This window comes from Camelina sativa, chromosome 19 (genome assembly GCF_000633955.1).
Source record: "Camelina sativa cultivar DH55 chromosome 19, Cs, whole genome shotgun sequence".
Lineage (NCBI taxonomy): Eukaryota > Viridiplantae > Streptophyta > Magnoliopsida > Brassicales > Brassicaceae > Camelina > Camelina sativa.
The window spans coordinates 9,115,648-9,136,671 of record NC_025703.1 but is presented as its reverse complement, the minus strand read 5'-3'; the positions used below and the strand labels follow the sequence as shown (position 1 = coordinate 9,136,671).

General features: G+C 38.7%; 4 protein-coding genes and 2 pseudogenes across 8 annotated transcripts in view; 1 reads left to right on the top strand and 5 right to left on the bottom strand.

Moving 5' to 3' along the window:
- Positions 1-413, top strand: part of LOC104767601 (pentatricopeptide repeat-containing protein At3g18110, chloroplastic-like) — a 6,799-nt gene extending 6,386 nt beyond the window's left edge. Inside the window, exon 6 of the mRNA XM_019240853.1 lies at positions 1-413. Coding sequence (XP_019096398.1) covers positions 1-270 — 270 coding nt within the window. The 3' untranslated portion in view covers positions 271-413.
- Positions 484-4,476, bottom strand: LOC104765666 (annotated as a pseudogene).
- On the bottom strand, positions 4,630-8,791 carry LOC104765665 (annotated as a pseudogene).
- On the bottom strand, positions 8,572-11,839 carry LOC104767600. Its single transcript, XM_019241218.1, has 4 exons — positions 11,829-11,839; positions 10,945-11,707; positions 9,058-10,829; positions 8,572-8,918 (listed from the first exon to the last, which is right to left on the bottom strand). The coding sequence occupies exons 3-4, from the start codon at positions 10,766-10,768 to the stop codon at positions 8,902-8,904; spliced, it is 1,728 nt and encodes a 575-aa protein (XP_019096763.1). The 5' UTR covers positions 10,769-10,829; positions 10,945-11,707; positions 11,829-11,839; the 3' UTR covers positions 8,572-8,901.
- LOC104746166 (beta-glucosidase 44) lies at positions 13,619-16,421 on the bottom strand. Its single transcript, XM_010489420.2, has 12 exons — positions 16,112-16,421; positions 15,969-16,027; positions 15,797-15,872; positions 15,637-15,708; positions 15,465-15,552; positions 15,113-15,365; positions 14,923-15,038; positions 14,614-14,834; positions 14,452-14,483; positions 14,270-14,372; positions 13,971-14,151; positions 13,619-13,889 (listed from the first exon to the last, which is right to left on the bottom strand). Exons 1-12 carry the CDS (start codon positions 16,353-16,355, stop codon positions 13,793-13,795), a joined length of 1,542 nt encoding a protein of 513 aa, XP_010487722.1. The 5' UTR covers positions 16,356-16,421; the 3' UTR covers positions 13,619-13,792.
- Positions 18,136-21,012, bottom strand: LOC104765662 (beta-glucosidase 43). 5 transcript variants are annotated; one of them, XM_010489419.2, is made up of 12 exons: positions 20,712-21,011; positions 20,551-20,609; positions 20,376-20,451; positions 20,209-20,280; positions 20,026-20,113; positions 19,686-19,938; positions 19,469-19,584; positions 19,162-19,382; positions 18,999-19,030; positions 18,806-18,908; positions 18,526-18,706; positions 18,136-18,423 (listed from the first exon to the last, which is right to left on the bottom strand). In XM_010489419.2, the coding sequence occupies exons 1-12, from the start codon at positions 20,926-20,928 to the stop codon at positions 18,327-18,329; spliced, it is 1,515 nt and encodes a 504-aa protein (XP_010487721.1). In that variant the 5' UTR covers positions 20,929-21,011; the 3' UTR covers positions 18,136-18,326. The 5 variants fall into 5 exon arrangements, 4 of the variants coding, with proteins under 4 accessions (XP_010487721.1, XP_019096764.1, XP_019096765.1 ...); XM_019241219.1 differs by having other exon boundaries at positions 20,209-20,294; positions 20,712-20,794; XR_002036734.1 differs by lacking the exon at positions 18,999-19,030 and having other exon boundaries at positions 20,712-21,012.

The window sequence follows — 21,024 nt, the reverse complement described above, 5'->3', positions numbered from 1 at the left end:
TTACCAGAATCAACCTCAATGGACCTGATCGACGGGTGTTTCATAAGACGTGGACTTGTTCCTGCGTTTAACCACATCAAAGAGAGACTTGGCGGGTTTGTGTCACCAAAGAAGTTTTCGAGACTGGCATTGCTACCAGACGAAATGAGAGAACGAGTGATAAAGACAGATATAGAAGGACATAGACAGAAGTTAGAGAAGATGAAGAAGAATAAGGGAAATGAAGTGATTAGTGTTAACCCTCGAAAGAAGTTCGTCAGAAGTAAGTGATGTCATGATAATGTACTATCATATTACACATTTGTAATTGTTGTATACAGTTTCGATTTTTCTTAATTGTCATTAGAAATTTAGAAATAAGCGTCTTCATGTAATATTTATCAATAGGATTAATAAATTAAAAAATGTACTTACTGTTTCTACAAATGCCTAGGTTCAACTTATTTATCTGTTAGATTCATGATATTTTCTTTGTTGTTAAAATCAGTGAAACTAGGTTTTCTGTAAAGATGCGTGGATTAGACGTATTTTATACATACAACAATTTTCAAAATTTTCAAGAGCGAAAGAAACACCTAATTTGGTGCGTCTTGGTTCTCGATAGGAACTACTGCAGACACTTTCCTCCTCCTAGGCTTAAGTTTTTTTAAACCAGTGGTGTTGTTCGAAGTTTCTGCAACACGTTTGCGCCTTCGTCTTTGTTTCTCCTCTGCAATGTCTTGGATCTCGTTATACGGTTCCACTTCCAACAACCTCTCCCCCCCCTCCATTGTTTGGTTCATTTTCACAAACAGTCTCATTCTCTTGTCTACATACAGCTCCTGAGCATTTCTCTAATCCTTTTCTCCGTCTCTTTGGTTGCCTCTCTGCATCTGACTTCTTCTGTCTGTATCAACAAAACAGTGAATTTGGATTCACAAAACAGTGAATTTAGATTCACAAAAGCTGTGCAATTGTGTGTGCGTGTGTGTGTAAGGAATAATCTATTAACTTACTTGGCTTTGCCTTTCTTCTTCCGGGCTACACTATCGGGTTCTGGCTCTGGAGATATATCCGGTAGTGCCAAAATAGCGCCTGTGACAAGAGCAGGTCGCTCTGATTCCCGGTCAACAAAATTACCTACAATAGCTTCTTTCCGTAACCTTCTAGCTTCTTGTAAAAGAGCCACTTGATGAGGATATAAAGTCTTCCATCTCCTCAGGCACTGATTGTCAGTACGACAAGACAGATCCGAAGCCACCTTGGACCAGCTATATCCATGTTTTGCAATTGCTACTCTCAACTTTTCATCCTCTTCCTCAGTCCACTTCCCACGATTTAATTTGGGCTCTAAACAATTTACCCATCTCTCTCGACACTGAGTCGCAGTACGTCCAGGAACAAACTGAGAAATCTTATGCCAGTTTTGAGATCCGAAGAGTGTCACAGCTACTTTCACACGTTTGTCTTCCTCTAAGCTCCATCTCCCTTTTCTTGTAGGGCGAAGGGACTTTTTCCATCTGAGTATAGAGAGGAAGGAAATCAGATAAACCATTTAAACATGCATCTGAATGCATAAACAAACACATTCTAAAATCCTAGAAAAATGTCATCAATGGGTGTATATTGAGGTTATGATAAAATCCCACATCGGCTAAACATGGACTTGATGGGTGGTTTATAAAACCCTATAGACTTTTTTTTCCCTAACAAACTAGCTCTTGAGATAATCGGACTAAAATATATTAAATTCAAATATTGGTAGATGGAGGGAAACGTACGAGGCTACCTCTTCTTAGACAAAATAGTCAAACATACTGCAGAATTTGATATCTATCTCATAAAGAAAGGAGTGAATGTAAAAGATAAAAACTGACCTATTTGAGCACTGAGGTCCAGTTCTTCCTTTTAATACATTTGCAACAGATTGCCAGTCTTTATCGCCAAATAACTCTACTGCAGCACGAAGTTGGTCATCTTCCTCTGAAGTCCATTCTTTCTTCAATATGCTTGCATTCAAGCTTCTCTGATATCGAGCCAAACATTGAAATGGGGTCCTATTTGTCCCTAGTGATACCGCAATATCCAGCCAATCTGTTAGACCCTTTTCTTCAATAATTCGGGGTAGGTTTTTGTCCTCTGCTTCAGTCCACGGACCGTGGTTAATCAATGGATCTTCCGAGCTCATCCACCTACAATGAGGCAAGTTAAATAACTGAAATCTCAAATAAGAGACAGAGTGATGGTATATGAAATGTGCACCCATAGATATGATTAAAAGCTGACTTTTCAAAATCAGAGTTCAACTAGAGGAGGAACTTACCGAGCTTCACATTCTGCAGCAGAACGGTCTTTGATATCCAAGGATTCCCAATTAATTTTCGGAAGAAACTGCCTAATCATTTCTGGTGTTATCTCAAGATTTCGGATCGATTCATTGATGGCGTCTATATCATATGTAGATCCTTCCAAATCACTGTTAAGAAATTGCGGTCAGTCAAAATAATATAACGAAAAAACTTAAAACTAATTCTGCATCTGAAGTAAACAAAGCAGCAGACTTGAGGGTACTAGGCACCAGAATATGATAGCACTTTAAAGGAGCATGAGCAAGTAGTACCTGGACTGTTCAATAGCTTCATAAAGTAGTATCTTTTGAACTTCTTGTTTTATACCTTTTGCAAGGTTTTTGTTCTCCTCAGTAGACCATTTTCTGCGTTCAACTGAAACTGGATATTTCTCTAGTGCCATCCTATAATCTGCAACACAAGGGTTTTCCGGTGGACCCAGCATCAAAGGAGATGTCTTTTTATCATTACCCTACCAAAAAAACATAGAATTTACGATAAGAAACATTTTCCATCAGAGTCAAACAGAAAACAAAGACTACAAAACAACAGCAGAGGCAAGAAAACAGATCAAAGTATTACCTCGGAGCTATCACAAGGCACAGATTTTCGTGTTGAGATTAACTCCACACGAGGATCTTTCCTCTGAACAAGTGCCAGTTTCGTTATTCTCTTGCAAGAAGCTTGAAAATCTTTTACTATTTTAACATTTTTCTTGTGTTTCTCGTTCTGCTCGATTGTTGCTTCAATTACTTCCAATTTTCGTCTAAGAAATTTCTGATACGCCCTGTTCTTCCTGATTGCATCAATAAAGGCTTGTGCAGCTTCAGGGAAAGTTGAACTCTCTGGCATAAGAGATAACTGGCTTGTCTCCATGTGGTCATGATGCTCAGCGGAAGTATTTTCATGTACATCAACAGAACGGCCATCTTGTACATCCTCAGAATCTGGCACTGTGACAATTGATTTCCCGTGATCTGGAAAGCTTTCACAAGTATTAGATCTACTCAATATTTCGCGTGAAAGTTCATTGTCCGAGTCATGTACCTGCTTTTTCTTCCCGGCAGAATCATTCATGAAATTTCCCTCCGGATCTGCAGAAGAAATGACCACTAAAGCATAAGCATATTTTCCACCTAAACTACAGGATATCAAAAGACAAGCAAGCCCACATTCTAACACACTAATTCATCATATCATCAATCAACAAACAAACATAAGAAGAGAGAGAGCTTCTAACTTATTATTCCATCAGGGACAATACATGGATGCATAAATAGACTGTCAAACCCCAAATAAAAATATGAAAACTCCGGCACCTTTCACACTGAGTGTACCTTCCAATAATGAAACCGAAGGAGAACCAAATTAATCTTACCATCTGCAAAACTATCTTAACCCACTTGAGAAGCAGAGTCTTCAGATAACCATAGAACGAACATTACCAGAAGTAACACAGAAACAATATCTAACGAAATCAGTAGCTATAACCCAAATAGAAAAAAAACCAAACAAAAGTAAAGAGAAACTTCACAATTGAGCTCACCAAAATTTGCATAAGCAGAGAACCGCCTACGAATAACACGAAGAGTTTCAAAGGCGCCATCTTCGTCTTCGTCATCATCGTCGGATAAACCAATAGGAGGAATAGGCACATCCATAGACAATGCTAATTGGCTCGTAATACTTCGAATCATCTCGAAATCATCTTCACTCTCCGAATCCGAGGGCAATGATAAACCCACGGGAGGACCACTGCTCAATTCCGCATCCTTGGACGATGCTAATTGGCTCCTAACGCTACGAAGCATCTCTAAATCGTCTTCGTTCTCCGAATCCGACGGCATCTCTCCGCCACCGCCTCCATCAGCTTCAATTGAATTGGTTTTAGCGGCGAATTGATCGGAATTAGCGTCGGAGACTATAAAGGCGCGTCTTATTTCCTCGATGTCTTCACCGATATCGTCTTCCTCGTCATCGTCATCATCGCCGTAAGCCTCGTATAGGCTGTTCCGGTTCATCGCGTTACTGATTGAGAAAAGCGTCTATTCGAAAGCGAAATCGAATAAAAAAAAAAAAAAAAATCGAAGAAACGGCTCCGAGAGAGAAAAGGTTTTATGTATATGGCTGCCTCTGGGGGAAGAAGAAGATGAAAGGTTTCTCTCATATAATATGGCGGCATCATAACAAACGGGTCGGGTCGAGTCAGTTCGGATCCGATAGTAATTAGGTCGTAATCGTTTGGACCATTGTAAAACCTTGGAATTAAACACGAAGTTTAATTTAATTAGACAACCAAACATAGAGAACCGGTCCAACCGGATTATATTGTCTACCATTACCACCATTAACGGTTAAAAGAGTCAAATCTCACAAAAGTGGGTTAAGTTCAGAGGCTTGGTTTTTACGATTTCTTCGGTTCGGATAACTCCTACCGAATCAATCAGAACCAATACTAACCAGAACCGGAGCTGACTCGAACTACACATAACATGGTCTTTTTAAGGCACTACACTAGGCCATATATACCGATAAATATAGACATAAATACTAAAAGACGGGAATCAGCAGAGCTTGGTATCGAAGTTGAGAGTGATCCCCATGCTGAACAGCTCCTGACACAGAAGCGTAGCTCCATAAGGAACATAAACCCTTACCACATGGTCTGGGGATTCGCAGACTCTACAGTATGGCCCTCTGATCTTTTTTCCACTGCTTGGAGTCCTCTCGATCACATTCGCATAGGTTTTACATTTCCTGCAGATGTGCATCTGAGAAGAGTCACTGAGGCTGAAGAGACGCTCGTGCAGATTAGCAGAAGCACCATGAGCTATTAGGCAGTCTCGCTCCATTTCTCCAAACTTTATCCCGCCGAACCTCTTTCTGTCTGCAACTGGCTGCCTTGTGAGCGGGTGAACTGGTCCAGTGTTTCTGAATTTCACTTTGTCCTCTGACATGTGGAAAAGTCGCTGGTAGAAAGTTGGCCCCATGAATATCAGAGAGCGCATCATCTCGCCTGATCTACCGTTGTAGACCCTTTCGTTTCCCCATCTTGAAAACCCAGCCCTAACCACAAATAGTTACCATTGACAATGAATGAATCAGCCAATCAGGACTTAAGAACCAACAAATAATCTAAGAAAGGTTCAACAAATTAAACAGATAATCACAAAGCTCACATGGAGCCCATTAGTCCTCTGGCTCTAACTAATTATACTGGTACATGGAGCCCATTTTTCTGTATTCTCTTCACGTTTTTCAGGCACAATGGTAAAAACTAATCAACCAGAGAAAATCGAACTTCTTATTTTTTCAGTCTTACATAGATATTTTCCCGTCATATAAGTCATGCTCACTTCTAGTACTCCTAGGATACAAAACAAAGATCCACGATGACATGTTTCAAGTAAGGTGCTCAAATCTAGTTTAGTGCCTATCATGTCAACTTTTGGAAATTCTGTAGCCAAAGTACCCAAGTTCAAACAACTTCAACCAGGCAATATAATTAATAATTAGTTACTGACTTACTACCCTTAATGATATCATCCATTTGTAATCCCTACGAACCAATGTCAATCTATAATAGCATATAAGTCAATATTCCGTTTTACGAGCTTAAACCAAAAGTCAAAGTGTGAAGAACATACCTGTGAAGCTGCTCTGTGAATTCAGTGATACTCGGAGTGGAGAAAGGAGTTGTATGACGTGTCAATTGGGTGTATGCGGCAGAGCTACCCTCCTTCTTTTGTAAAGGACAAGCTATTCCTTTCGAGAGAGCAGCCTCCAAGAGTTGACCCGGTGTTTGCCTAGAAGGGAAAGGTGCGGATTTATCACAATATCAGGAACTATGCCTTGGATTGTGAAAGGAAAATTCTCCTGTTCCTCTAGATAGCCTAAAACACCCTTATGGCCATGCATACTGGAAAACTTATCTCCAAGGCATGGAGAACGAACCTGCAAGATGTAAAAGCCAATCAATGATACATTTGAGTCATCATAGGAATGCATTCTCTGAGAGACAGCTCGATTCAGTATGATCTAGAACTTACCTGTCTCAGAGAAACTGCAGCAAAATTCTTTCCATCGCCATTAGATGATAATACCACTTTTTGCACAAATCCTTTCTCAGTGTGCATAAGCTTTATACTGTGATCGGCTCCAGACTCGGTGCATCTGCCAATGAAAATATCGCCAGTACTCATGTTAGCACCAATGAAAGGAAACCTGTCATCCTCAAGGCTATCTACCCTGCCGATTTTGCTCTGTGTCTTTCCAAACTGAACAAGCTCATCCATCTTCTTCCTCTTCTCCGAGTCTTTGCTATCAACCTCTGATTTGTAGCTTCTAATCTGCTTTGAACGGAACATACCACGTTCCAATGAAGCCTTGTTCATCACAATGGAGTCCTCTTGGTTGTACCCGAGATGAACATTCACAGCAACAATTGCGTTCTGGCCATTAAACAGCACTTCTTTTTTAAGACACTCCGACGCCAATGTCTTGAAAAGTGGCTTCTGGGGATAGTACAGCTGCTGGGACAGAGTATCGCAGCGGATGTTAGAGTTCGTTGATGAGAACCCAATGGCTTGTTGGCAATGCTTCTGGGACTGGTAAAGAACTCTTCTCCCATGATCGTGATTTGCAAATGGGACAATTGCACAGCTCACACCCAACAGGAATGACAGGTCCAGTTCGCAATGCGTGTAATTGTTTGGTTCCTTCAGAAGATGATTGATTCCCCATGCCCTATTACAGTCTTCTTCTTCTTCAATCCTAATCAGTTCGAGAATCCCTTTGTCAAGAAGATGGTCAAAATATATTGTGTTGGTTTGTCTTGCTTCAACTTGTGGAGATTTTCCACAACCAAGAGAGGTCGGAGTAGTCTGCCAGCGTCAGTGAAGATTCTCACCTCATTGTCATCCTTATCTCGCTTGATTTCCATCTGCAAAGAAAGTTGTGATGCATTTATATATATATATATAAATGATATATGACACACATACATTTCTGAAATAGAAAAAATCTAAAGCAAATACCAAGCAGCACAAGAATATCGAAATAACGCAAGATATTTGCTGAAACAGAAGATACCTGACGAAGGAAATCATTTTGGCGCCGCACGCTTTTTAACTCAGCGACAAAGGATTCAGAATTGTTACATAATCCTACCCAATCTCCATTGAGAAGAACTTTCTGTTTGCCACACAATGGTGTGCTAGTATCATCCATCAGCTCTTCCATTCCACAATCATAGAACTTTTCCACCACAGGTTCCAAAATTTGAGTGCTAACAAGTCCTAGAAGAGACATGTTCTTCACAAGACCACAATTTTCACCATCTGGAGTTGACAAAAAGCATACTCTGCCCCAGTGAGAAGGATGCCTGTGGCCAAGGAAAAAAAAAAGAATGACAGTATCAGGAAAAGTTCAACAGATAAATTGGCTAAGGGACAAAGAAACAAGAAAGACAGTATCAGATTTTCTTAATAGCAGTATCATCGGATTTCCAGTATCATCTATACAAGATCAGTATTATACACAGATGCGACTCTGCAGAAACAGTGGTCGCCATCATATACTAGATTGAATAAGTTAGTACGAATATCTTGAAAACATTCTGAAGACAATGTAAAATTCACTTACGGATATCTAGCATCTCCAACCTTGCCGGTATAGAGAACTTGCTGCCGCGTTCTCCTCAGATCAATCAGAGTCTGCAATGGATTTGCACGACCCAGGTTAGCTACAACACCCGAAATCCTTTCCATCTTCCTGAAAGGGTGAGACCATGCTCTAGTGGAGAAGGCTCTATTAAGCCCATTTGTCATTATGGAAGCATCCAAATAATGCTCAATAGGCTTCAAGTCACCCTCGCCTGCAAGGTGTTTCTTCATGGCCTTGGTCATGCTTCTTCTGGCATGTGCCAGATGCACCCTTATCTCCCTCTCCAACAGTTCTCCAGCGAGTTTGTTAGATTTACGATACGGTAAGCTCTGATTACACGAACACACAATTAAAACTAACTGATAAGAACAGAGAGAGACTAGCACATCACTAGCTCAGCTCCCAACACAGCATAAGAGAGATACTAGCACATCTCTAGCTCACCTCTCCAACCACAAGCACATCGCTTGACCAATCTTCACAATATTCAACATTCAGCATAATGAAGAAGAAGAGCTTCACAGCTCTTTTAAGCTGATCCCGTAACGGCCACGCCTCCTCCACAATCAGAGTCTTTCCTCTCTTCTTGTCCACGTCATCAGCAACCAACTTGAGTCCTCTTGACGTGGCATTGTACAATCGTATCAATACTCCCCCCATTGAGACAAGCTTGTCCTCAAGCTTGAAGAGAGAAAATTGCAGTGACAAGATACAAACGCCGGTCCTTGTGAGCTTGCAACAACTGTGACAGTCTTGCGTCTCCAGCGGTGCCATATAGAAGATGACGCTTGTATAGCAACCTTCTGCAACATGTACAATTGTTGACGTAATAGAGTTTCTGTGATTAGATTCACTATCTTGTCCCACTCTGGCTTTTCACCCCTTGTATACTCCATTGCACCACTCTCTTTCATCTTGTATTTGTACCTGAATGTCCAGGTTTTAAGAAACTTCTGTTTCTTAATATTGTGCAAGAAAATGGAAGTGGCTGCACGTGAGTCTTCATCAAGCTCGCTCTGTAGAATATCAAAGCCAGAACCAAAACCAAAGGATGGCGCTGTTGTACCTTGCAGCTCACACTCAATCAACCAATTGACCATTCGACATATCAGTCCACACTGAGTATGATGTAGTTGTAGTAGTGAAACTTGTATCAGATTTGCTGAGAGATAAAGCAATAAATCTGCATTTGTGGTCAGCCATAAATGATCCCGTACTTGGACCTTCTGTCTTGTATACAATCCAATCACAACCTTGTTTCCCATGCCCAAACTGTGATGAAAAAGTGAGATATCCTCCAACCAAATCACCATAAGCTTGAGTTTATATTTCCAGGATATAGACAATTTTGGTCTCTTTAGTAGTTGATGTACCCTGAAACCTAATTGGAGCATTACATCCCACACTTGATATGCAGAGTAGTAGGTCATGATATATAGCGAATGTCCTATAGTCGCTGCCACTCCTTTGCTAGCAATCAAAACCACAAGATCACAATCAGACCATGGATCACCAATATGAAAATTCACACTTTCTTTGTGAATTCTGGAAATTAGAGAAGTTGCAGGCTTTGTGTTATGAACAAACTGAATGCACATCAAGCTCCAAAATAGAAGTGGTTTACTTCTCCACTTGTGATACACTTGAAACTGTGCATCACCATGGATAAACCATGTCATGAGTGTTGCATCTCGGTCTTGAAAAATTGTGTTGACTGCATGAACCCTTGTTAAGCTAACTGCATACTCTGGAATATCCATCGCTAGTCTATTTTGTAACTGCAGCTTTCCATACACCTTTGGATACGCTGTCAAGACCTTGAATCCTTGAAAAATCAACTCAGACACAGCTTCCTTGAGTGTGAGTGTTGTCGCTTCCCCTGATTCCACTTGACACAAGAACATGAGCTTCTTATCCCCATGCAGAAGCTGCTTCATGCCTCTTGGATCATGCAACATCCTCATTTTAGACATCACCCTTGACATGTGAGCTTGCTTGTTCATTCTCAGGTTCTGAAATCTTTTCTTCTTCCTCACTAAACCAATGTTATGATCCATTTGTGATCTATTGGTCGACATAGCCATGTTTTTGAACTTAAATTTCCATGTCTTTGAAAATTTGCTCTGTTTCATCAAACGTTTCTCACGTCTGATACTCAAAAACTTTGCATCGAACAGTTGGTGTGCAATGTTGTTAACAATGACACATGTTGATTGTGATCGATCTTCTGCCAACAACACAGATGGTACATCCTTCCTAATATCCAATGACTCACTGCAAATCCTAACGCTAAGGCTAGGTTCCAATTGTGAAATCGATACCTTAGGATTTGCAACAACATCAGTCTCCTTGTTTGATTCCATTGCCTCCGCTTCAAGCTCTGAAATCGAATCAGTTTCACTAAATGAAATGTTTGCAGTTGCACCAAGGGATTCTGCATCGTGAATCGACGATTCTGTTGCAACCAATTCAGGAACACAGGACGAATCTCTCGCGGATGAAGAACAACTCTTCACCAGATCAAATCGAGCCAACAACCTATGCTTAAAGACAGTCCATTCCATAAATTTCTCTTTATTAATCTCCTGCATAAACCATGTCAACGCAACTCCGTCTAAAAACAAGAAGACTAGATCAAGCTTCGCATCATCTGAGAAACAGCCACAATTGAAAAGCCTCTCCACTTTTGAGATCCACAGCAACGGATCTGTTCCGGTGAACATAGGCGTATCCATACAACCATCATCGTCATTGATCACAAACTCCACCGTCTTCATCGCGTTGAAGCTCCGATCACAGTTTCATCGCACCATTGTTAGATTTACGATACCGTAAGCTCTGATTACACGAACACACAATTAAAACTAACTGATAAGAACAGAGAGAGACTAGCACATCACTAGCTCAGCTCCCAACACACCATAAGAGAGATACTAGCACATCTCTAGCTCACCTCTCCAACCACAAGCACATCGCTTGACCAATCTTCACAATATTCAACATTCAGCATCATGAAGAAGAAGAGCTTCACAGCTCTTTTAAGCTGATCCCGTAACGGCCACCCTCCTCCACAATCAGAGTCTTTCCTCTCTTCTTGTCCACGTCATCAGCAACCAACTTGAGTCCTCTTGACGTGGCATTGTACAATCGTATCAGTGCTCAATTCGCTTGTTCCTGAAACTGTCCCTGTTTTCACATTTTCTTTTCCCAGAATATGCGCTCAGAAGGCTTTTCACCATATAGCCAAGGAATCGGGCTTTTTTCTTCAAACCTTGGAGGCCTGGAAACAAATATAGGTGGAGGCAGTCATCCACACTTTCATCAGGAGGGAGTTTGGTGCTTTTAATCTGCTCTTCAACATATGCTAGCGCCCTGTTCCCATGGCGAAAACCTTCACAAACTGCATCAGCTTCATGGACAGAAGCAATGAGGCTATTGGTAATGCTTGCATCATCTCCATCACAAGCAATTAGACCCATCGCTTCTTTGTCTGACGAAACACCCAGTGCAAAGAAGAGGAGCCAGACTGGAATCTCAGTCGACAAGAAGTACACTGTCAGTACTTTCTCCTTTCTCCTATAGTCTTCTGATTTCTGATTCTCCGCGAGGCGCACAATGAATCTATTCCTTTTAGTTTCAGACCTGAAGGAGACTGTCCACGGTGAATTGGAAATCCACAGTCTCTTTGTGCACATCTGTTCTTGAGCTATAAACACCTGCAAAACACAATATAATCTCGTTAGAAAATATTTTTACTAATCTATGCACTAAGATAGTTCAAAATAGAAATCCCATGATAGCGAATATGCAAATATATCCCAAACTGGTGTAACTCACCTTCTCACCCCCCCCCCCCCCCCCCCCCCCCCCNCCTTCTCCCCCCCCTTTATCACAAAATATCCACCCTGATCAAAAGCACAATCCCCCTTTTTGCAATTTTCCTTCCCTTTCTCGCTAGTTTTGCAAAGGACAGATTTCACCATGACAGATATACTGCCAATTAGAATGTCTTGCTTTTTGACATCTAGAACCTTCTTCTCGACATACTCATCTTGTCCCGTCTTGAATTTGTCACTTTTAACAACGGTTTTTGTGAACATCTAGTCAATTTATAAGGTGAAGAGGCAGTTAGACAATAAACTAACCCGTAATGAGGATAAGATACATGGACAGAAAAACAGAAACATCATCAAAAGTCTGACAGTATAAAAATCATTGCATACAAGCATGAAACACTCAATTAAAGCACAGTGAGGGAATGGAGAAGCATTAAACAACTAAAAAGGCGTAAGATGTTTTCTTTTATATTTCATACCAGGTATTGTTTCACTCTCAACTACAAAGTGATATTTAACTGGCCTTTGTGAGTTATCAACAAAAGTCTGATAGTATTAAGAGTCATTGCATACAAGCATGAAACACTCAATTAGAGCACAGTGAGGGAATGAAGAAGAACTAAACAACTAAAAAGCGTAAGATGTTTTTCTTTCTATTTCAAACCAGGTGTTGTATCACTCTCGACTACAAAGTGATATTTAACTGGCCTTTCTGAGTTTTCAAGCAAGGGGAATCAATCATCAAAACCAGACAAGCATATTTCATTTTAGACAAAGATTAAGTTAGTTATGTTACCTCAACTTGGACATTTACTTTCATCCTTGCAGAGTATGTCATGTTCTGAAGCCTGGCATGCCATGGGAAAAAAGCAAGCTCCTTGTCATCGGAAAAGAATGTGGGCTTCTCCACGGTGACTTTTCCGAATTTCACAGTTACGTATCTCCAACCATTTTCTTTCTTCTTGGTTGGATCAAAAGACGGTTCCACAAGCATCTCCCCAAAGGATTCAAACACGTTCTGAAGCCCGTGTTCAATAAATAAGTTGTAGGAGTTGAGCTGATGACTTATGAGTCCATACTTGTCAAAGAAAGATGTCGCAGCTTGTTTGCAGAACCTCTGGAGAGAACTTTCACCAATCTTAGACAGATTGATCTGCCCAGAAGCCTCAATCTCGTCAATATCCATCTCATTAATGTCCATCTCTGGTATACCTCAACACACACAGGAACCAAAAACCCCAAAAACACAGACAGATAAAATGATTAAGAAGTCGTGACAAAATCATGAGCCACGGAAAATGCATCTTGCATGTTGCGATCTATAATGAATACAGCCATGATACAACCACAAATTTCAACCCTTAGAACCGAATCGTTATCCAAAACAAGGGAAACCTAAAGCATATTTATCAGGAATTTTTCAAAGCTCAAAAGCAGAATCAAAGCGTTAATACCTAAATCGGGTACCTGAAATTGCTTAAGCTGGCACGAAGACGGAGTAAAACGGCGGTTTCGGTAGGAACGGAGAGTAAACGTCGCCGGAAAATCGCTGAAGATGCGGAGAGATTCGCCGAAGAAGACGAAGAGAGTACTAAAACCCTTAGCCTCAGTGCTTTAAGCGAAACCAGTCTAAACCGAGTGATGAAATAAAGAGAGTGTCGCTTGTTTTAAAATGACGGCTATGCCCTTTAAGTTGTTCTCGCGTTGGTGTCCATCTAGTGTAATATCAAGGGTACTTCCGTCAATTTGAAATAAGAACTCTTGGTTTTTTATTTTTAGAACAATTTTGAATAAAGATATGCTGCAACTTTAGAAAATTTGTAATGTCCTCCAAATGCGTTACGTTCTACTTGAAGAAAATAAGAGTCGAAGGTACAATTCAAAATAAACAAAGTCACTGTTTTTTATTCATCGATCGATCTACCCATCCCTTAAAACCTAAAACCATCCATGGACACATTGAGATCATTTGTTGTTTCGTTTCAGAAGTTTTCTGAACCATTTAGCAGACATCTTGGGGTACCTCTTCAAGGTTTTGTAATCAACATAGACGATCCCAAACCTATATAATAAATGAAAACAAATATTATAACCTTTTTAATTCTAAATATCATATATTGGTATAGATTTTTGACTAGCTTACCTTGAAGTATATCCTGATAACCATTCGAAATTATCGAGCAAAGACCACGCAAAATATCCAACAACATTGGCTCCATCATCCGTAGCCTTCTTAAGGTTGGTTAAGTAATCTCTATAATACTTGATTCTCGTTGTGTCATGTAGTCCTTGAGCTAGAGTCACGTTTCCCGGATCATCCATACCTAAAACACATGTTCAACCAACGTACCAGTTATAAAAACTCTTAACATCTCTATTAATTAATCTTGGAAATATAACAAAACGAAAAGAACTTAATTGAAGATTTTGTTTCTTTAATACCGTTTTCAGAGAGAATCATAGTTGGGTTGCCGTAGCGTTCCTTTATATACATCAAGGCCTTGTACATTCCCCATGGTACGTTGTATAACCATGTCGAGTGAGCCTATAAAATAAATCGTTTAATTTATAATTTGAGACACTTGTATATTGATTAGCCAAAATGAAAAACATGTATATCTCACCCTTGGACCAATTGGCTTCCCCAACTTAGCAACTGCAAGTGGATAAAATATCTATTTGTCAAAATCATATAATACTCATGACTGTCACGATCAAAATCTAAAGATTAATTGTAAACAAAATCCAAAATCTATATATTCGTAGTGAATGCTCCAAAAACTTACAGCCAAACTGTACGTTCCAATCTTGTTGATAACCCAAATCCTTAGGTTTGGTGGTGAAATGTGGTTCGGACATGTAATAAGTCGTGTATTGGTTTATTCCCACGTAATCTATGGAACCTTTCACCATTTTCACTTCTTCCGCTGTGAACTTTGGAAGCCTATCTTTCACAATGTTCTGCATTGTCTTTGGATACTCACCATATACTATTGGGTGAATAAACCTTTCAACATTAAACAAAAGATATTCCTATAAGCTCACCAAAATTTGATGGTAAAATATTATATGTAAAAAATAGTTTGAACATTTACCATCCGATATGGAAGTCTCTTGCTCTTTGAGCTGCATAATTATCTGCTTTACTTCTAGTAAGCGGCTCGTACCAAACGAAATCTAAAAGTATCCCAATTCTTCCCTTTTGTTTAGCCTGCAGTAGTCATATAAGTTTATTTCATCACATCACCTCACATCAAGAAATCATATTAGAAGTTATTTGTTTACTTGGTAATATTTGCGGTATCTCTGGACTGCTGCTGCATGGGCCAAGATAAGGTGATGAGTAACAATGTATGGCTCGGTCGCGGAGTTTCCTTCAGTGCAGTTTCCAAATGCTTTAGAGCATCTACCCGGAGCAAAAATGCCGTTATCATAACCTAAAGCAGCAACAACACGCGGCTCGTTAAACGTCATCCAATTCTTCACTCTATCTCCAAATGTCTTGAAACAAAACTCTGCGTAATCCGCAAAATCATTCCTGCAAATTTTGCATCATCAAGTTTGTAACTTTTGTGGGATTTGTAAATGAGACCGATCGAAAATGAGTATATATTTAGATATAAAGGTTGGTGCTTACACTACTTGTCTACCAAGCAAGCCTTTATACTTCTTTTCCAAAGCCAATGGAAGATCGTAGTGGTACAAATTTGCATAAGGTGTGATCCCTAATTTAGTGTTACATTAGATATGTTATACTTTATTTTACAATCAAATCAGTTTTACACAAAACGTTATGATGATTTTAATACCTTTTTGAACCAAGTAATCGATCAATCTATTGTAATAAGCAACTCCTTTCCAGTTGACTTTGCCGCTCCCATCTGCATTCATAAGCTTTGAAGTCACTATTGTACTAATCTTAATCAAAAACCATTATCATTTTTTACTTTATATAATAATTAATAATACCAGGGAATATTCTGGACCATGAAATTGAAAATCTGTAAGCATCGAAGTTGAGTTTCTTCATCAAATCCACATCTTCCTAAAATGTGATTATCATGAACACATGTTATTAAATCAGAATGTATAATAAAGTATATATGTATGATTCTTTAGGATTAGTAGTTTAGTATAGAACCTTATAACGGTGATACTGGTCCACTGTTATCTCAGCCGTGGCATTCTTGGCGATAGTCCCTGTTTTGATAATTTTTAATAGTGTTAAGAAAATATGATTAATCAAGAAACCTTTCATGATTAACAGTTCAAAGTGTAAATTACCAGGAATCTTGACGAAGGCGTCCCAGATGCTTGGGCCACGACCATCCTGATGAGTCTCGCCTTCGACCTGATAAGCTGAGGTGGCGGTTCCGAACAAGAATCCTTTTGGAAAACTCTGTCTACTGAGACCTCCGGTGTCCAATTTGATGTTTTGTATGGACGGAGAGGATTCGCCGGAGGTGAGAGAAGAGAGGAGGATGAGAATGAGGAAGAGAGGCCATGGATGTGAGATAAGGTGTTTCATGGTGAGTGAGTTTTGACTGTTTGGTTTGGGTGTCTTACGGATATTTATAGGCTTTTTTAATCAAGCATTTGTTCATGATGTGATAAGATGAAATTCAAATGGCTGGGACTGAGTCACCCATTTAGATAAGAATATAAATCGATTTAACAATATGTTTTCTAAAACATTTTAATAATTATCTTAATGTCTAGTCAGTGAAATAAAAATGAGATTTGTTACCACATAGAGATATTATTTCTATATGATTTTCGTTACAAAAATAGATTTATACCAAATTATAAATTTAAAGTTATGGATGTTGATCCATTCGGGATTTACTGCCACTATTAGATGAATTTGTTTCATGCAACATATAATTTATGTTGATTTATGCATTGTTTTATCATCAAACTTTCTAAATGTATGAACCTTTATGAACTTGACTTGAGCAAAACTTTTCATGTTTGAAGGCCTAAATTTCCGGGATGTATTAGAGAGAAAAAGTTACAGTTTAGAAATGATTAACTGATTTCGCCGAATAACTACTATTTTAATTTAACTTTTAACATGTTTTTCTGTACATCATAAAAATACAAACTTTAACATGTTTTTAAGTACGTATGTATGTTATATAAAACAAACGCAGATACTTCTTGTTTTCTTGTGCTGTGATGAAATGTGAGTTATTCAAAACCGATGATATTTATTTGGATTTTTCTTGAATTGTTTTGAAATATACAACAAGGTTTACAGACATTACTTTATATAAAGTTAACAAATCATAACCAAATCGGTATATGTTTTTTAACTTTTCTCGTAATAACATACTAATATATGTTCAGAGAGTTATACGTACGTACGAGAAGTAGAGAAGGAAAAAGACAAGAATGCCGGAAGAGAATTATCGTGTTCCGGTCCACAAATTGAGAAAAGTCAGCACGCGGATCGTAAAAGCGCCAAAGGGAAAAAAACGAAAAGCACAGAAGACAACAAGGCCAAACTGGTCAAATCACAATCCATTAAGTTCAGTCCTCGTGGACCTCAAGACAGGACCATGCATGCCCCATTTTCTTAGACTTGTCCCCCCATCTTCACGTGACTACGTAATTTTTTTCTTTTTTTCTTCTTCCTATAACTCCCGATCGAAATCACAACAAACGGTGAGTGAATATTAAAAACAAAGAAGAAATCAAGAAAATAATTTGTAGCCGACACATTTCAAAGAGCGTTCATTAGGCTTATAATTAATATCCATTGATGTGATACACGATGCGGAAAACGACTAAGATTTTTTTTGGTCTAAGAAAAGTAAGAAACATGTGATCTGAATCATGCTATAAGATTTTCCGTGGTATAGGAATATGATTACATCCATTATTGACTATTGAGAGTTGAGTGACTTCGAGTGTAGCAAAGCTTTGTAGTATAGCATCTTATTATTTAATATCGCAACGCGACAGTTTATCATGATTCCTTTTTGTCATTCACATGCAACATTTTCTGATAAAGGTGTCATTTATACATATACGAGCTTGGTAAGTAAAATATTCTAAGTTACCCTATAGATTTAACATCAACCTATTTTTCTGGTAAAGGTGATACTTATACGATATAATATCAGGTTTCAAAAACAAACATAAAACGTAATAAGAAAGAAAAAATCATGCAGTCTCAGTAAAAAAACTCAGTGTATTATATATGCCCACACACATTACTGAAGTTACGTGGTAAATATACTAGAAGAGTTTTTTTTTAAATATATACTGTTGCTGCTTTTGAATATTTTGAAAAGTCAAAGGGAGAGTTCTCAAGTTTTTTTTCTTGTTTTTGTTAGCAAAGATCAGAGAGTTCACAAGTTACGCAGTCGCATGCATAGTCACCTCACAATCCATCAAAGCTCAAAAGGGAGATAAACGACCCTATAGTTCCTTTAAGGCTTTATATAACAATCACTTGTAACTCAATCATAATCTATTCATAGACACATTGAGCTCAGATTTGATCCCGTTTCAGTAGTTGTTTGAACCATAACGCAGACATCTTGGGGTATCTCTTCAAGTCCTTGTAATCCACGTACACAATTCCAAACCTACGCGCAGGAGAGAAGTCATTAGAAGTTAGAACATACTATAACAATTTATCAGAAAGAATCATATACTAATAATAACAGATTCATTAGTTAATTCAAAACCTTGAGGTATATCCTGATAACCATTCGAAATTATCAAGCAATGACCATGCGAAATATCCAGTTACATTGGCTCCCTCGTCTACTGCCTTTTTAAGCTGCGCTAAGTAGTCTCTATAATAATTTATTCTCGTTGTATCATTTAGTCCTTGCGCTAGAGTGATGTTGCCCGGATCATCCATTCCTATGAAGATCGTGTTCAAATTTTAATACTCAACACTTATATAACATTAGAAATATAACGAGAAAACATATTAAACTCGAGACTCTGTTGTTAGAATACCATTTTCTGAGAGAATCATAGTTGGGTTACCATAATGTTCCTTAATGTACATCAATGCCTTGTACATTCCCCACGGAACATTGTATAACCATTCCGAATGTGCCTAAATAAACTTAGATCAATTCATAATCAAATACTAGTAACTAAAGAGAGTTAACAATAAACAAAAGAATTATATATATATATATATCACCCTTGGACCAATTGGTGTCCCATTCTTTGCAACTGCATGTGTATAGAAGAAGAACTCTCAGTATGCACTTGATTTATATACTATGATGATGCACACATTGACAGTGTCACAAGACTGGAGATCATTCATAACGGATAAATGTACATATGAACACAGAACTTACAGTTAAAAGCGACGTTCCAATCTTGTTGATAACCCAAAGCCTTGGGTGGTGTGGATATTTTAGGATCGGACATGAAATAAGTCGTGTATTGGTTTATTCCAATGAAATCTATGGAACCTTTCACCATTTTCACCTCTTCCTCGGTGAATTTCGGAAGCCTCTCCTTTACGATGTTTTGCATCGTATTTGGGTACTTTCCATACACTATTGGGTGAATAAACCTTCAAAACATACATTTATAAGCTCAACAAAACTCTTAAAGGTAATTTATGAGTTTTTTAGATTTCTAAAAATATGAACCTTTTACCATCCGACATGAAAGTCTCTTGCTCTTTGAGCAGCGTCATTGTCTGCTTCACTACTCGTAAGCGGCTCGAACCAAACAAAATCCAGTAGTATCCCAATCCTTCCCTTTTGTTTCTCCTGAAAAAAATGTATTGGTTCGATCTTTAGTAACCATTTAGGTGTTTGATATCATACAAAGTAAAAACAATTTGAAAGAGCCTATAAGTTTATTTACACACCTGATAAATTTGGCGGTATCTCTGGACGGCTGCTGAGTGTGCCAAGATAAGGTGATGGGCAACGATGTATGGCTCGGTCGCGGAGTTACCATCAGTGCAGTTTCCAAATGCTTTAGAGCATCGACCCGGAGCAAAAATGCCGTTATCATAACCTAGAGCAGCTACAACACGCGGCTCGTTAAACGTCATCCAATTCTTCACTCTATCTCCAAATGTCTTGAAACAAAACTCTGCGTAATCCACAAAATCTTCCCTGTAAAATTGCCTCACTATACTATATCAAAAGATTTTGCTGCAAGAAACAAAAGAAAAGAAGATAAGTTCAAAGCTTGGTGCTTACACTACTTGTTTACTAAGCAGGCCTTGATATTTTTGTTCCAAAGCCAGAGGAAGATCGTAGTGGTACAGATTCGCATACGGTTTTATACCTAACAATTGGATTATGTTCATAATTATATTTTTTTTTTAAGAAAAAAAGTCAAATCAAATGTATACAAATATATAAGGAAATGATTAATTATACCTTTTAGGATCAAGTAATCGATCAATCTGTTGTAATAGGCAACTCCATTCCAGTTGATTTTGCCGGTTCCCTCTGTTTTCCATAAGCTTGAAGTTATATAGAAACCAATCTTAGATCTAAAATATAAGCAATGTGATTACTATTACAGTAGTATAGAGTAAAATTACCAGGGAAAATTCTGGACCATGAAATGGAAAATCTGTAGGCATCGAAGTTGAGGTTCTGCATCAAATCTACATCTTCCTGAAATGTGATGATTAACATGATGAACTTTGAACACCATACATATGCATTATGACTCGATAAGAATATTTTAATGCATGATTAGTAGTTTAGTAGTACCTTGTAACGGTGATATTGGTCCACCGTTAACTCAGCCGTGGCATTGTTAGCTATCTTACCTGTTTTTTTTCATACAACAGCATAAAAAAGAGATCGCAAAGTTTAGTAAGTTAATCAGTTTAGTGAATTTGTAATTAGATTGATGATGATATTAAATTAACCAGGAATCTTGACGAAGGCATCCCAAATGCTTGGCCCACGACCGTCTTGGTGGGTCTCTCCTTCCACCTGATAAGCTGACGTGGCTGTTCCGAACAAGAATCCTTCCGGAAAACTCTCTCTGTTAAGATCGCTTGTGTCCATTGGTACGCCGTCTCCGGACGGAAAAGATTCGCCGGAGCGGGAAGCCCAGAGGAGGAAGAGGAGAAAAAGAAACATGTGAGAGGCCACTATGATGATGGTACAGAGAATGTGCGTGAGTTATGATGAGAGAGGAGGATCAATGTGGGTCTCGCTTTAACCTTAGCATAATAA

Excerpts from the sequence above, each read along its gene's own strand:
- LOC104767600 (XM_019241218.1), bottom strand. The coding sequence starts at position 10,768 with ATGAAGACGGTGGAGTTTGTGATCAATGACGATGATGGTTGTATGGAT.
- LOC104746166 (XM_010489420.2), bottom strand. The coding sequence starts at position 16,355 with ATGAAACACCTTATCTCACATCCATGGCCTCTCTTCCTCATTCTCATC. Across the intron at positions 14,835-14,922 it reads AGAGACTTCCATATCGGATG|GTTTATTCACCCAATAGTAT; the intron begins GTAAATGTTCAA and ends TAATGTTGAAAG. Across the intron at positions 13,890-13,970 it reads TTATCAGGATATACTTCAAG|GTTTGGGATCGTCTATGTTG; the intron begins GTAAGCTAGTCA and ends TTTATTATATAG.
- LOC104765662 (XM_010489419.2), bottom strand. The coding sequence starts at position 20,928 with ATGTTTCTTTTTCTCCTCTTCCTCCTCTGGGCTTCCCGCTCCGGCGAA. Across the intron at positions 20,610-20,711 it reads TGCCTTCGTCAAGATTCCTG|GTAAGATAGCTAACAATGCC; the intron begins GTTAATTTAATA and ends GAAAAAAAACAG. Across the intron at positions 18,707-18,805 it reads TATGATTCTCTCAGAAAATG|GAATGGATGATCCGGGCAAC; the intron begins GTATTCTAACAA and ends CGATCTTCATAG.